The sequence below is a fragment of the Oratosquilla oratoria genome, chromosome 15, assembly GCF_046742065.1.
Source record: "Oratosquilla oratoria isolate Oo_2021 chromosome 15, ASM4674206v1, whole genome shotgun sequence".
In the NCBI taxonomy this organism is placed as follows: domain Eukaryota; kingdom Metazoa; phylum Arthropoda; class Malacostraca; order Stomatopoda; family Squillidae; genus Oratosquilla; species Oratosquilla oratoria.
Window position 1 is genome coordinate 41,431,978 of NC_134791.1, and position 17,500 is coordinate 41,449,477.

At 36.3% G+C, this 17,500-nt stretch overlaps 1 protein-coding gene across 5 annotated transcripts in view; it reads left to right on the top strand.

The window, feature by feature from the left end:
- kcc (solute carrier family 12 member kcc) overlaps positions 1–17,500 on the top strand; it is a 731,707-nt gene that overhangs the window by 622,146 nt on the left and 92,061 nt on the right. For all 5 annotated transcript variants that reach the window (XM_076198824.1, XM_076198825.1, XM_076198828.1 and 2 more), the window contains 2 exons: positions 843–1,002; positions 15,850–16,049. In XM_076198824.1, coding sequence (XP_076054939.1) covers positions 843–1,002; positions 15,850–16,049 — 360 coding nt within the window. The remainder of the gene's footprint in view (positions 1–842; positions 1,003–15,849; positions 16,050–17,500) is intronic.

The following is a 17,500-nucleotide window of genomic DNA, read 5'->3' on the forward strand; positions in this document are numbered from 1 at the left end:
ACACGCCCTCTTCCTTCCTCAAATCCACACTGTTCTTCTCTTGTTACTTCCTCTGTCTACTCCTAATCCTCCCATATGCCTTACCAACTACACTTAATAGACTGACCTCTCAAAAGCTACTGCATTCAAATTTGTCCCCTTTCTGCTTGCATAGTGGAACTGCACATGCATTCCTCCAGTCCTCTGTCACCTCTCTTTCCCATAGGTATACTTTAAACAACCTCACTATTCAATTCACTCCAACAACTTCCTTCATCAGACACTCCATATGACATCCATCTAACTCAAGTCCCTTACCAACTTCCATTTCTTGCAATGTTCTTTATAACTCGTTTTTTCATCTAGTTTTATAATTCTCCTGTCCCATTTGTCATTTTCATGAAATCTCCCACCTAATTCTACTTACATATTATTCTTTACAAAATTCCTTTAATGCTTTAATGAGAGTTATTGTATTATTATATGTACAATTTTTAAAGGCATAAATTGTTCAATTTTCTTTAAGAATATGTATAACTAAAATGTTTTTTTGTTGTTGTCCTTTAAGGTCTAGCAATAGTTATTTTTCACAAATTATGCTAGCTTGACAGTGATTCACTGCATTGTTTAAGTTATGTAGAAAATTGAGTTACATCACAGATTTTAGAACTATTTAATGATATAAAGCAGTGCACTGCATGTAGACTGTTTATATTTGTAATTCTTTTTTGCTAGAGGAATATTTACCTACATATAAATCATTCAATTGTGTCCAATATGTTTATCACACTTGATGAAGGAGGGCTATTATTTATATATATATATATATGTATTCATATATATCTTTTTCCCCTCCCATCAAGGTATCTGTGAAGTGGCTATTCTGATTGGTAACCTGGACTATATTGCTCCCATCTTGTCCATGTTCTTCCTTATGTGTTATGGGTTTGTGAACTTGGCCTGCGCCCTTCAGACACTTCTGCGGACACCCAACTGGCGTCCTCGTTTTAAATATTACCATTGGTAAGCTAGAAATATCATTACTTCTGATATCTTAATTCTTCACATGTACAGTCCTAGGTATAATGTTCTGTTGGTAGTTTAAATTATTACTTATACTTTATATACACTCAACCCTATGCTATCGCCTATAATTGGTGCCACTATAAACAGGGTGGAAATAATCAAGATAAAAGATGAAGGTAGGGACATGAAAAGTAGAAAGTTTGTAGTGATTATGTGCCCCCAAAAATGGGCTCTTGGAAAGAGGGTGAGCATTCAAAACTGTTGGATACAAGGTATTTATTAAATGAGATGCTGAAGGATGGAGGTAACCTGGTACTTATGGGAGATTTTAACTGCAAAGAAATCTGTTGGGAAGAGATGACAATGAAAGGTGCAGAGGATCTGTGGGGAAATGTATTACTTGACTATAGAACATTGAATCTACCAACTCTGGAACAAAGAAGAGAAAGAGGAGATTTGCTGACTATCTACAGAATAATGAAAGGAATGGAAGTTTTAGACAGGAACAACTTGTTAGTGTGGGACAACGGTAAAATGAGAGGACACGGAAAAAAACTGAAAAAGGATAGTTATAGAAAAAACTTGAAAAGGAACAGTTTCCCACACAGAGCGATAAATACATGGAACAAATTAGACAACAAAACAGTATGTGCAAACACTAAACAAGATTTTAACCACTTCACTCTGGGGCACATCGCACGTCTGGCAGCATTAGCTGCCCGACGTGCGATGTTGCATCATAATAATCACATCATAAAAAATAAAGTCAGTGCTCAATCGTTCGTTCTCTTTCACCTGTGAATTTTGAATACATAGAAAATATGATGAAGCCAGTTTAGAGAGAATGGAGGTTACTTAGGTACGACTACAATAAATATAATCAAGACACTGACGTCGGCATCATCGCGTACCCACTTGCTCCTCATGACGTCTACGTAGGCGTCACCGTATGGAAGTGGTTAAGATAAAACTTGATGCGGAGAGATACAAAGACGGGTCACCACGAGCATAGCTCCCCTCCCGTATATCACAACTAGGTAAATATAATGACACAATGGGTAAAAGAAAATATCAGATATAGAAGTAATGAAGAACTGTTGAGACTAGATTTAATATTTGCAACAGAATCTGAAATTGTGGATAAAATTTAATACACCATTTGGGAAGAGTGATCACATATTAGTAGAATTTTAACTAAAGGAGGAATTATATATAGAGAGAAATGAGAAATACAGAAAAGGAAGACTTTGGGAAACTTAAATTTTTTCAAAATGGAAGTTGGGAAAAATTCTACAATAGACACAGGTGGAAGAGAAATAGAGGATTTTGATGGAAATTTGTAATGAAAGAGTGGATAAAAATGTATCAAGACAGAAACAGGAAAAGGTGTATAATAATTGCTGATTCAACAGAAGATGCAGTGAGGCGAAAGATAGAAGAGATCTTGGAAAAGAGGGAAAAAAGATAATAAAAGAAACGGAAAGTGGCAAATATACATCAACAAAAGAAATGGATATGTAAAAGTGTGCAGGGAGGAAAAAGAAACTATGAAAAAGAACACCATAGGAAAATATAAAGATCAACCTAAACTATTCTATAGATATGTGAATGGTAAACTTAAAAATAAACAGTAAATGGTGAAACTGTCATTGAAATACAGAGTACACAGAAGATTTAGAAATGGCTGAAGTCATGAAGAGTCACTTCAAGTTAGTTTTCACTACAGAAAAAATACAACATCGGGATGAAGGAATCAAAGTGTGATCCCTCCCATGAGGGAAATAAGAATAACACAAGAAGAAATAATGGACCAATTAATGAACCTTGATGTTAGGAAATCACACTGCCCAGATGGAATAGCAAACTGGATACTAAAAGAAGGTAAAGAATTGATAGACAAAATATGTAACATAATAAGCTGCTCATTCAAAGAAAGAAAAATGTCAGATGACTAGAAAAATGCCAATATTGTACCAACATATAAACAAAGAAAAAAAAAAATCCAACAAATTACAGACTGGTTTCCCTTACAAAGCACTGTAGCCAAAATTTGTGAAAAGGTTTGTCACGTGCTAGGCCCTGTATTTGAGTTGGTACATGAAATCATAAACCGTGACTCAAGTAGTTCCTGCAGTCCAGGTCCTAGAACAACATTTAGCCTTTTTATGATAAATTTAACTTCACTGGGGTCAAGAAAATAGTGGAGTGCAATCACTAAATTTAATATGTGAATTAAATTACATTTTACTTGCAATTAAGTCTGTGTGAACAGAGTGCAGGTGCAGTAATCAGGAGAGCTAAAAAATGCCTGCACATCTTTTTTATACTACAGGTATACAACACCAGTGCCATAGCACAGGAGCCAATGTATACCAATATAACCTATCCTATTTCTATTTACCCAGCTTCACACTATTTACCCGTATCTTTATTTTTGTGTGAAGAGGGCTTACAATATAGTCACTAATACTCATCTAAAAAATATAAGCAATGGGGCCTAGAAGTGAGGGCCCTACTTCTAGTCATCATCATGATTTAAATGCCGTCTGACCTCTGATGACAGGAGGCCCCGATTTTGTAGTCCTCCGCTGCCAGCTTCCAAGCCTTCCATGTCATTTGTGTGTGCGATGCCCTCATCCATTGTCAGTACATGTCATGGAACATACATATACCAAAGGCTTTTTCCCCCTTACACAGGGGGTAGCCAAAAAGAAAAAGGCATAGAAACCACTTCCACCCATTCCATTCCCTACATATTCCACTCCCCTCTGCCCTCCTCCCTCCCTCTCATCTTGGCACCTCCTGGATGATGGGTCATCCCTGCATCCTGTCCACTGCCCTGGGTCAGAAGTAGTGTTGCAAGACTGCTTCTGACCCAGGGCAGGTTATTAAGAATAGATGGATAAAACACCTGGAAGAAAACAATATAATAACTCTGGAGACAATTCGGATTCAGACAGGGAAGATCATGTCCCACAAACTTAATCTGTCTCCAGTCAAGATTAATAGGTATAATACAAGAAAGGGATGGATGGGCTGATTGTGGTTTCCTAGACTTACAAAAAGCCTTCAACAAAGTGCCACATAAAAGATTAGTTTAAAAAATGGAAAACATAGGAGTGATACAAGGTAAATTACTAAACTGGGTGGAGGATTTTTTGCATGGAAGAAAAATATGGGTAGTGCTCAAAGAAAAGTTCAGCTTGGAAGGAGGTGATTAATGGAATTCCACAGGGATTGGTATTGGCTCCAATAATGTTTGCTATTTATGTGAATGACATGGATGAAGATGTAGAATGTAACATGAGCTTCTTTGCAGATGATGCTAAATTGCTGAGAAAAGTGAATACTTAAACGGATTGTGAATCACTACAGAGACCTGAACAAAGTTTGGAAATGGAGTCAGAAATGGGAAATAGACTTCAACATCAAGAAATGTAGTATAATGGGATTTGGAAAAAGTTAAATAAGATAATAATAGTAATATCAGGACAATATAAAATTGGAACAAAAGAAGTAAAGAAAGTGGGATCTGAAAAAAGACATAGGAGTAATCATCACAAATGACATGCCCCCTGATAAACAGATAAACAAAATTGTTGGAAAATCCTACAACTGGCTAAGGTCAGTAAAGTAGCTTTTACTTATTTGGTTGAAGAAATTGGAAAAAAAAAAAAAAAAAAAAAAAAAAAACTAGTCACACTAATAAGGTGTAGACTGGAGTATGCTGCGACACTGGTCACCAAGTACCAAAAAGAATATAAAGAAGATTGAAAGAATCCAGAGAACAACTACGAAGATGGCCCCAACATTTTCAAACCTGTCATATGAGGAGATTATCAAAATGAATTTACTGACTGGAACAAGGAAGAGAAAGAGGTGATCTGCTGACTATCTACAGAATCATGAAAGGCATGGAAGTCCTTGATAGAGAGGACTTACTAAATGGATAAGAGAAATACAAAGGGACATAAAAATAAACTCAAATAGGACAGTTATATAAAAAAAAGAAAAAAAAGTAAACACTGAGTGGTGGATGTCTGGAACAAACTGGATAAAACAATAGTGTGTGCAAAAACCATACATGAATTTAAGATCAAACTAGACCCTGCAAGATACAAAGATGGGACACCACGAGCATAGCTTTCCTTCCCATAAAGACAGTTAGGTAACATTGCCTCACAATAGCCGGAAACTCCATAGTTTTGTTGAAGAACTTATGATAATAATTCTTATTGGTGCCATGCCCAAAAATTTACTCCTACTTTACCCCCATTTTGACCTTTAATACAATTACTTTATAAAAAAAAAAACATAATCAGCTAATTTTATTTACCTTTGAGGGGACATTAACATGTTCAGGTTGCCTGAGATAGGGATTCTGAGGCTAAGGTGGAGTCTTACTGTCCTTATTATGGCATGGGGAGAAATCCTTAGTTCTTTACATTCTTTTAACATCTAGTTTGTTATTCCATCTGGCCCATGCAATTTTCTGACATCAAGGTTCATTATTTGATCCATTATTTCTTTCCATGTTATTTTTATTTCCTTCATGGGGGAACTTCCCTTCTCTCCCTTCAACCTGTTGTATATTTTCTCAAGTGAAAACAGACTTTACTTTACAATGAACAAGATGCAGCAATGTCCTGTCACCCAGGTGCCAAGATAAGAGGGAGGAAAGAGGGTAGAGAGGAGTGGAGTATGTAGGGGATGGAATGGGTGGGAGTGGTTTCTATGCCTTTGTTTTTTGGCTACCTCCCATGTATGAAAGACTTAAAATGTTTGCACATAAATTCCACCAATTTGGTATTGTATTATCTCTGTATTTGGTATTCCCTCGGCATAGTTTTACTATTTCCTGCTTGTTTTTCAGTTTCCCATTTACATATCTATGGAATAGTTTTGGCTGATCTTTACATTTATCTATTATGTCTTTCTCATATTTACATTTTTCTTCTCTATGTATTTTTACATAATCGTTCCTTTGGTTAACATATGATTGCCACTTTGTAGGTCTCTTGTCTTTTCTCCATTTCTTCCAAACTTTGTTTCTTCTATCTTTGGCTTCACTGCACCTTCTATTAAACCAACACTTTGTGTACACCCTCTCCTGTTTTTGATTTGGTACATATTTTTCCACTCCTTTATAAATCTTCATCAGAATCATCCATTTTTCTTCCACTTGTGTTTTATCTTTGTAGAATTTTTTCCAGCTTGCTGCAAGAAAATATGTCTTAATTTTCTCAAAGTCCGCTTTGTCATACATCAATCTGCCCTTTCTGTGTTTCTCATTTCACTTTATATATATTTCCTCTTTTAATTCTAACTGAAGTTGTATATTACAAAGGATTACAAAAGGGGAGCATGCCAACAGTAGACCTTTTGGTCCATATCTAGGTCTATTTGCAATTGGTGTCTTGTATTGGTGTCTACTATTTCAGGTTCTGACATAAATATTAGACCTAGTCTTGATGGTTCTTCATTATTTCTAAATCTATTGCTCTCCTTCACCCATTGTGTCATTGTATGTTCCATAGTCATGTCGAATAATAGATTCCCTTACTAATCTTCTCCACCTTTTACTGTCATCTCTTCCTAACATGTTTCTTTGCAATTAAAGTTGCCCATGAGAATTGTATTACTTCCATCCATTAGCATCTCATTTAATGAAGATTTAGTATCATTAAACATTTTGAAGTGATCTTTCTCTGCCCAAGACCCTGTTTTTGGGTGCACATAAATTACTACAAATTTTCTACTTTTCATGTCATTGTCTTCCACTTTTATTGTGATCATCTCTACCCTATTCACTCCATATGTAACTTTTGTCACATTTAAGCTTTTCTTAACCAGGAACATGGCTCCACCCTGTTTCTCCTCCCTATTTCTAAGCCAGTGATTATAATCCATGTCCAATGCTGTTTGGTACTTGTGGACCTCTTAATTTTGTCTCTACAATTCCCATTATGTCTGGTTTAGCTTCTTATAGATAATCATTGAGGTCATTTAATCCTGAGATCAAACCATTTATATTTGTATACAACAATTTAAATTTTCCACACCCTTCATGTCATTCTCTGATTTTTTTCCCCTTGGGTACCATTTTTTTCAGTCTCATATCTAAAACTTCAATAGAATTGCATTTTCTCAATCTCTGTTCTCTTCCCATTTTTTTCTTTAGTTTCATTTCTTAATGTCCTAAACTTTTCCATTTCCTTGTCATTCTTGTCTCTTTTTTTATCCATAAATTTTTATGGTGTCCTCTTCTTGCCAGTTTTCCTGTTCTTATTAAAATGTCTTTTACTGCCACTTGTGACCTTAATTTAATCTTTAGTAGTCATCTTTTTCTTTCTACATGTTTACCCAATATGTGCACTTGTATTTCCTTGCCTATTTCTTGGTCACTATCCTGTACTTCTTTTAGAACACTTTTTGCTAATTCTTTGTCCTCTTTTTCTCTCTGGAACCAATTTTGGTTATGTTTTTTCTTTAAACCATAATTCACTATACATTTTTTCTTGTCTACTGTGTCTCTTACTAAGTTTTCTTTTTGTTAAGTGCATCTTGAGCCTTCTCCTGCATCTGTTGACCAACTCTTTCTTTGAAAATTACTTTATCTTTTTCCTTGTCCTTTTTCCAAACATTTTTAAACTATTGTAATTCTTTTTCTCCTATGCTTTTTCCTGCTTCCATGGTCATTGTTTTAATCTTTTCATCTACCTCTTTCCTTATGGTCTCATTATTTGCATTTTTTCACCTTTCTGTTCTGCCAGTTCCTTTTTTAGTATCCTAATTTCTTCTTTAATTTCATTGTTCACTTTCTTTAAGACTGCCATTTCATTCCTCATGTTATTATTCATCTTCCATAAATCATTTGTTTCTCTTCTTCATGCATCATTCATATATCTCACATCCCTCATTATTTCTAAAATTCTACTAAAAAACCTTTCATGTCCTGTAAATCCTGAAAAATTACTCCCATCACCACTGTCAAATAAAAAACTTTAAGTTCCACTTGGTGATCTCAAATCAGGATTTATATTCTGTTTCAGTTTCACACTAGCAGACCATTCCACATATCTGTTTACATTTGATCATTAAGTTATGAATAATCATATTTGATTACATTATGAATAATCATATCGGGTGTCCTCAAGCACTCCCCTTCCCATAAATACACTTTAGGTAATCTATAATTAAAGCACTGTTACATCATTTTGTGAATATACACATTTTCACCAAGTACTACATGTTGCCACTACAATGACTGGTGTGTGTGTATTTACCTAGTATTTACCTAGTATCTTACGGGAAAAGGGAGCTAAGCTCACAGTGTCCTGTCTTTGTATCTCTCCATATCCAGTTTGCTCTTAAATTCTTGCATTGTTTTTGCACACACTGTTTTTTCGTTCAATATGTTCCTTACATCTACCACTCTGTGGGGAAAGGTGTTCTTTTTCAGGTCTTTGCTATAAATGTCCTTTTCAAGCTTCTTTCCATGCCCTCTTGTGTTTCTCCTATCCTAATTTAGCAAGTCTTCTCAGTCAAGAACTTCCATACCCTTCATAATTCTATAAATGGTCAACAAGTCACCTCTTTTTCTCCTATGTTCCTGAATTGGCAACTCCAATTTTATCAGTCTTTCTTCATATGAATATTTTGAGAGTTCTGGGGGCATCCTCATAGCTGCTTTCTGGATTCTCTCAATCTTTTTTATATTTTTTGTATTGGGTGACCACAGTGTCATTGCATACTCCAATTTAGGCCTTGTCATTGTGACTAGTATTTTCCTTACCATTTCCTTATCCAAGTACATAAAAGCTACTTTAATTGCTCATAGTAAGTTGTAGGTTTCACCAACAGTCTTGTTTATATGTTTGTCTGGGGCCATATCTTTTGTGATAATCACTCTCAGGTCTTTTTCAGATCCTTCTTTCTTAATTTCTTTTTCACCAATTTTATATCTTCCAGATTTTTTTTTTTTTTTCAAACTCCATTATACTACATTTTTCTGTGTTGAATTTCACTTCCCACTTCTGACTCCATTCCCAAACCCTGTTTAGATCTTACTGTAATGATTCGCAGTCCATGTCATTCACATGAATGGCAAACATTATTGGAACCAGCACCTATCCTTGTGGGACTCCACTAATTACCTCTTCCCAAATAGAAGCCTTATCTCAGAGCACTACCCTCATTCTTCTTTCATACAAGAAGTCCTTCATCCACTTCAGTAATTAACCTTTTATCCCTTCTATGGTTTCCATCTTTATAGTTTTTTGTGAGGGACTTTATCAAAAGCTTTTTGTAGATCTAGGAAAGTGCAATCGGCCCATCAGTCCCATTCTTGTATTATATCTAAAAGCCTCAAGTAAAAGCTGATCAAATTTGTGGTGCACGATCTTTCTTGTCTGTATCCAGATTGTCTCGGATTTATTCTTCTCCAGATGTTTTATCCATCAATCTTTTATAACTTTCACAGATTTTTGCTACTATGCATGTAAGGGAAACTGATCTGTAATTTCTTGGGTATTACAAAGGATTACAAAGGCAGAGCATACCGACATGAGACCTTTTGGTCCATGTCTAGGTCAGAAAAAATCATAATAATGATAAATAAATGAATAAAAACTATAATAATGTAAATAATGAAATATATAAATGCATAGGGAGGATCTTGATTGAGAGGATTAGGAGAGGAACAGGAGTAATTGGTGAGGAACAGTGTTGATTTAGGACAGGTAGAGGTTGTGTAGATCAGATCTTTGTGGTAAGACAGATATGTGAGAAAGCTATAGGAAAGGGGAAGGATGTTTTTTGGGCTTTTATGGATCTGGAAAAGGCTTATGATAGGGTAGACAGAAAGGCACTGTGGGAGGTTATGCAGATTTATGGGATAGGAGGAAAGCTTTTGGGAGTTGTCAAGAGTTTTTATGAGAGTAGTAGAGCTTGTATCAGGATTAGAAATGGAGAGAGTGAGTGGTTTGAAGTAAAGGTGGGACTTCGTCAAGGATGCGTTATATCGCCCTGGCTGTTCAACTTATACATGGATGGGGTGGTGCGAGAGGTGAATGCTAGGGTGGTGGGTCAGGGATTGGAGATGGTTAAAGAAAATGGAGAAAAGTGGGAGGTGAGCCAGCTGTTGTTTGCGGACGACACTGCGCTTGTGGCAGGGTCAGAGGAGGGATTGAGGAAGTTGGTGGCAGAGTTTGGGAGAGTATGTGATAGAAGAAAGCTAAAGATAAATGTGGGTAAAAGTAAGGTGATGAGATGTACAAGGGGTGAAAGTGGCAGTAGACTGGAAGTGAGCATTAAGGGAGAGCGACTGGAGGAAGTGGAAAGTTTTAGATACTTGGGTGCAAGTGTAGCAGGAAAAGGTGGAGTGAAGGGGGAGGTAGAATGTAGATTGAGAGAAGCGAGTAAATGCCTTGGTGGATTAAAGAGTGTAATGAGGAATAGACATTTAGGAATGGATGTGAAGAGGAGACTGTATGAAGGAGTGATTGTGCCAACAGCACTGTATGGGGCAGAAACGTGGAACATAAGAGAAGAAGAGAGAAGGAGTTTGAATGTGTTTGAGATGAGGTGTCTGAGTAGTATGGTGGGGGTTACTAGGCTGGATAGAGTGAGAAATGAGGAGGTGAGGAGGAGAACAGGGGTGAAAAAGGAGCTGGGAGATAGGGTTGATGAAAGAATATTAGAATGGTTTGGACACATGGAAAGAATGGGTGAAGAAAGACTAGTAAAAGAGGTATGGAAGGCAGATGTGGAGGGAGTGAACATGAGGGGACGTCCTAGGATGAGGTGGATGGATGGGGTGAAGGGGGCTTTGGGGAAGAGGGGAATGTCTGTTGAAGAAGGAAGGGAGAGGACGGAAGACAGAGGTGAGTGGAGAATGGTTGTATATGGATGATGTTGTGATTGCATGAGGAGGAATGGGCGGGGGGGTGGGGTAGTATGTGTGAGTAAATTTTGACGCAGCCCGAAGGGATTTCTCCCCGTCCTCTCCTTATATGCAAGGGGGAACAGAGAGGGGGGGTCGCCGATTAAATGAAGCGGCCTTGCTGTGGATGTGCTGTGTCTTGCGACACTGCTTCTGACCCAGGGCGGTGGGCAAGGTGCAGGGATGACCCGTCATCCAGGAGGTGCTCAGATGAGAGGGAGGGTGGGAGGGGTGTGGAGTGTATTTAGGAATGAAATGGGTGGGAGTGTTTTTATGCCTTTCCCTTTTTGGCTACCTCCCTTGAAAGGGGGGAAAAGCCTTGGTATATGTATGTATGTATGTATAGTTAAATAATAAACATACATATACCAAAGATTTTTTTCCCCTTACAAGGGAGGTAGCCAAAAAACAAAGGCATAAAAACCATCCCCCACCCATTCCATCCCAAATACACTCCACTCCCCTCTACCCTCCCTTTTATCTTGGCACCTCCTGGATGATGAGTCATTTTGTTTACCGTTCACATAGTTTTGGTTGATCCTTACATTTTTCTGTTATGTCTTTTTCATAGTTTCTTTTTTCTTCCCTGCACATTTTTACATATTTGCTCCTTTGATTATATTTGCCACTTTCTAGGTTTTTTTTTTTTTTTTTTTTTTTTTTTTTTTTTTTTTTTTTTTTTTTTTTTTTTTTTTTTTTTCCTCCATCTTTACCAAGCTATATCTCTTTCATCTTTTGCTTCACTGCACCTACTATTAAACCAGCACTTAATATACACCTTTTCCTGTTTTTGCTTTGGGACATATTTATCCACTCCTTTATAGATTTTCATCAGAATCATCCATTTTCCACCTGCATTTCTTCATTGCAGAATTTTTCCCAGTTCGCTTTAAAAAAAAAATCCCAAAGTTTCTCAAAGTCCATTTTACTATACATCAGTCTTCCTTTTCTGTATTTCTCATTTCTCTTTATATTTCCTCCTTTAGTTTTAACTTGAGTAATATGTGGTCACTCTTACCAATTGGTGTCTTGTATTCAATTTTTTTTTTTACAATTTCTGGTTCTGATGTAAATAATAAATCTAGTCTTGATGGTTCTTCATTATTTCTAAATCTAGTGTTTTACCCATTGTGTCTTTATATGTTCTATTGTCATGTCAAGTAATACATTTCCCCAATGATCCTCTTCCCAACAAATTTCGTTGCAGTTGAAATCTTCTATAAATACCACTTTACCTCTATCCTTCAGCATCTCAGTGAAAGTCTTGTATCTTCTAACATTTTAGAATAATCTCTATCCAAAACCCCATTTTTGGGGGCACATAACTCACTGCAAACTTTCTAATCTTCAACTCACATTGTGATCATCACCCTGTTCTCCCCATTTGTAACTTTAATCACATTTAAGTTTTTCTTAGCCAAGAATATGACTTCACCCCATTTCTCCTCTATTTCTAAGCCAGTGATTATATAATCCATGTCCATTAGTGGTATAATTATTTTTCAATCTCTCATTCTCATATTTTAACTAGGCCAGATTTTTTTTTCTAGTGCACTTACCTCGTTATTAATTTCAGTATCTACTTTTTTTTTTCAAGAAACTCACTTCATTATTCATTTCTTGATTTACATAATGCTTTGCTATTGTACCAGTAGATGGCTCTAGGTACGTGTTTATGTGTGAATGGTATTTTGATGCAGCCTGTAGGGATTTCTCCCTGCCTTCTCTTTTACTGCATGAGGGGATGGAGAGGGAAGGTCGCCAATTAAATCAAGTGACTTTGCTGTGGATGTGCTGTGTCTTGCTGCATTGCTTCTGACCCAGGGTAGTGGGTGAGATGCAAGGATGACCCGTCATCCAGGAGGATACAAGAAAAGAGGGAGGGGTGGTGAATTTTGGCTGAAATCTTATAGTTCCCCCAAATCTTGTGTAAAAATGCCTTCCAGAAAAACAAATATACAGCAGCATTTAAACTGAAAGCTAATGAAATTGCTAAGAAAACTAATAACTGTAATAGCAAGAGAATTTTGTGTTAATGAGAAACTTGTGAGAGATTGGAGAAAGATATCACACCAACTTTAGAAAATGCCAAGACAGAAGTGTGCTAACAGGAAATGGCCATAGTTGGAAAATAAAGTTGCTGAAGGGGTAATTGAAACTCGTTTGAATGGAAAATCTGTCACTCGTGCAGCTATCCGAATCCATGCTGGTATGTACTTTGAATCTATTATTATTGAGAGTGGATTTTGGAAAATATTGGCAAGTGCTTATACATTCAAAAGTGGGAAGTGAAATTCAATATCAAGAAATGTAGTATAATGGAATTTGGAAAAAGTAAAAACAGAATATCAAGAGATTATGAAATTGGTGAAGAAGAGGTCAAAAAAGTAAACTCAGAAAAAGTCCTTGGAGTGATGATCAGCAATGACATGACACCAGACAAACATATTAATAAAATAGTTGGAGAAACATACAATTTATTGAGGTCAATAAAAGTGGCATTTGTCTATTTGGATGACGAAATGATAACAAAAATTTTAACTACACTAATAGACCAAAACTTGAGTACGCAGCAACACTATGGACACCCAGTGCCAAAAAGAATATAAAAAAATTAGAATACAAAGAGCAACAACAAAACTGGCACCATCTGTTTCCAAAATGACATATGAACAAAGACTGTCCAAATTAGAATTACCAACTCTGGAACAAAGAAGGGAAAGAGGAGACCTACTACCGTATTTTCCGGCTTATAATGTGCATCGGGTTATAATGCGCACCCATGCACTTCGTTATCTCAGTACACAGAGAGCGCACCAACGTATAACGCGCATGCCCGATCGCATTTGTCTATAATGCAGTTTTACCTTGATATTTATATCATGTGAACGAGGTTACATGGAGAATTATTTTTCATTGGCTAGAGCCACCGCTGGGAAATCTCTTGATTTGTCACTAAATTAAGTGTCAGTTTAGGCATCAATCAGGACACAACTAAGACAAAGTCAGAACTACATGTACCGGTATATGACTCATGTTGTGCGTTGGTCCCTTATTACTTTGTAGCTTAAATAGTTTGTAGGAAATATGATCTAAAAAAAGTTTATTGAAAGTAAAATATACAGAAAAATTTCGGGATTTTTACAGAAAATGTTCATTTTATATCTTGAGGAAATAATTCGTCTTTACCATTTTTTATTTAATACTGAAACAAACTACAGACTGTTTCGTTTTAGCTTTGAACCAGCAATGACAGTGGTGAAATAGGACAGTCTCTCATCGAGGTGACGTTTAGTTAATATAACTCCCGAAAGAGGGTGTTGTAGTCAGGTGTTTGACACGAGTTTATGAACGGCCGCAACGGAATTTGTACCATACCTAAAGTGAAGCAACAAAGCCAACATAAAAATTCAAACTAGGATGCTGTGAACATGGGCAAATATCATGAATATTGATCATGTTTCATGGTGTTTAGGCCTATTTAAACATGAAAAATAAGATTCGATAGATACCTATACCAAATATTTATATACGGTAGCCCATGCTGGCGTATTCTTTCATGTCACCATGGCTGTTCTTCTTGTTCTCACGGAATGTCACAGAGAAGTGTGCCGTCCCGACTTTGTGACGGCCAACATCGTCACGTTGTTGTGAAAAAAATTACACACACAGCCGCAGAATTTTTATCGTAGGCCGTAGATAATGCACACCACCAGATAACGCGCACCCCCCATTTTTAGGCCCTTCCAACGGAAAAAGTCGCGCACTATACGCCGGAAAATACGGTAACTATAGAATTATGAAAGTAATGGAAATCTTAGATAAGAATGATTTATTGAAATGGGACAATGGAAAAACAAAAGGACATGAAAAGAAACTCAAAAAAGATAATTACAGAAGAGATCTGAAAAAAAAAAAAAAAATCCCACACAGAGTGATAGATACCTGGAACAAATTAGACAAAGAAACAGTGTGTGCAAACACTATTCAAGATTTTAAGAAAAAACTTGATGCTGAAAGATACAAAGATGGGTCACCATGAGCATAGCTCCCTTCCCGTATAATACAACTAGGTAAATATAACTTTATGCTAAGGCTGTGAAAGAGCAAAGCTAAATATTTTAAGAGCAAATCAGCCATGGAAATGAATCATGAGTGATAGTTTTTAATAGGATATGTTTTGATGTATACAGTCATATGTAAATCATTAATCTTCTTATTAAATTTTCAACCCAGATTAGACATGAATTTTGTTCCTGAAAAAGTAATATCTACTTAAAAGTTGACACCTTAAATTCAGCCTTAAAAATTGACTGAAAAATTCTACTATTATTTGGGTATATACGATAAGTAAATTGTCACTTCACAAAATTTCTTCAAAGAATTGTGTGTAGGCCATACCAGTAGTCAAAGTGATGGCCATGGGTCTCTTGTAAGAGAGAACAGAGGCAACATATTGATTAATTGATAAATGTTTCCTTTAGAAGAATGTATGGAACCTGCTATCTCAGCCTTTCTTCAGTGCCTTACACGTGTCTATTAATTCAGTAGAATAAGAGAATCAGTACATGATTATAGTATGTTTCAGTAATCTATGACCCAAAGAAAGATCTATGGGCCAAACCAGTATCCAGTGATGGTCATGGGTCTCGTGTAAGAAAGAACAGGGACAACATAATGATTAATTGATAAAAAAAAAATTGAAAAGAATATATGAAATTGCTATTTTTTTATCTTTACATTACACATGTTTGATAATTTGGTAAAATAAGAGAGTCTACACTTAATTATAGTATGTCTCAGTGATTTAACATATTAATGGCAAATAGTGCCTCAAGAAGTTTTCATATCATTAATAATGCATGTTATTAATTCTTTCTTACCCTTCTACCCCTCATCAGGTCTTTGTCATTTGTTGGACTATCACTCTGTATCACAGTGATGTTCATGACATCATGGTACTATGCATTAGTGGCTATGGGAATTGCTGGTATCATCTACAAATATATTGAGTTCCGTGGTGCTGAGAAAGAGTGGGGAGATGGTATTCGTGGTCTTGCACTGTCAGCAGCCCGATATTCACTTCTCCGCCTTGAAGAAGGTATGTGCAGTATCTCTCATTCTCTCTCTCTCTATTTTTATCTATATGTCTGTTTCTCTTGCCTTCCCATTCACTCTACTTCATTCTTCTTCACTACTTCACTATCATTTACCATTCTCTCTCTCTCTCTCTCTCTCTCTCTCTCTCTCTCTCTCTCTCTCTCTCTCTCTCTCACACACATGACAGTCGAAGTTACAATGAAGATTGGAACTTCAGAAAAAAATACAATTTTCGTGGAACTCAACGACAAGGGAGTACCTGTGTTGTATTAGTAGAGAAGGGGAAAGTTCGTGGGATAGGGGGAAGGTGAAGAAAAAGGAGAAGGGGAGGGATTACTGAGGAAAATGGAAGTAAATGAGGAAGGGGACAAACAGGCCCCGGAAGTCAGAAGCAATGTCAACAAGAGATGCGCAGTTGAAGAGATTAGTAAAAATGTCAAAATTAGAAATATAGATAAGGGCAGCACAATGGAAGGTGAAGATAATTATTTCCATGGATTTAATGAGTGAGGAGATGACAACCTCACCCGATTAGCAAGTCTAGAGGAAAAGCTAGCAAAAATGAATGAATAGTGGGAGGTTAGGTTCAATCAACTTACATGGATTACACAAAGAGTTGATAAATGGAAGAACTAAAGAAGGAGAACCAAAACCTAAATAAAGAAATAGAAGAATTAAAAGGACAGCTAAAAGAAGTAAAGGATGAGGATGAAGAATTAAAGAAGAATGATAAAGAAAATAAGAGTTCATAGAAAAAGAGGTAAGTGGTTGGGAAAAGGTTTAGGAAAATAGCAAAATTGAATTTAGAGCTATAGTGTAACAACAGATGAAGGAACACACTAAGGACACAGCTATTAAAGTGATGAGAGAGAAGGAGAATATAGTAAGATACTTGGCAGATAAAAAGAAATGTATAATTATGTTAGGAATGGAAGAGAAACATAATCCAAATAGGACTACAAGAGTAAGAGAGGAGAAAGAAAGAGTGAACAGGGTACTAAGAATATTTCAAGGTGAACAGGGATTAGGGAAAGAAATTGAAGAAATATATAGACTTGGGAAATTTAATATAGACAAGACCAGACCAATTAAGGTTAAATTCAGGTTACAAACGACAACAGAGAATATCTTATCAAAAACAGGAAAACTAGCAGAAAGTGATCAGTACAAACAGGTATGGATAAAAAGAGATGAATAAAGAGGAAAGAGAGGAAGAGAAAACTAAAAGAATCGAAGCTAGGGGAAAAAAACGGAAACAGAACAGAGTCAAAGAAAAATTCTGTTGGAGAGTAGTGGATATGAAAGTGAGGAAATGGTTCATAGGAGAGAAAAACAGAAGGGAAACAGAAAACAAGATGAAGGTAGCAGAAAATTAAAAGTGTCCTTCACAAATATAGATGGCTTAATAACAGGCTTGAATGAACTGAATGATTACCTGATGGAAAAGGAACC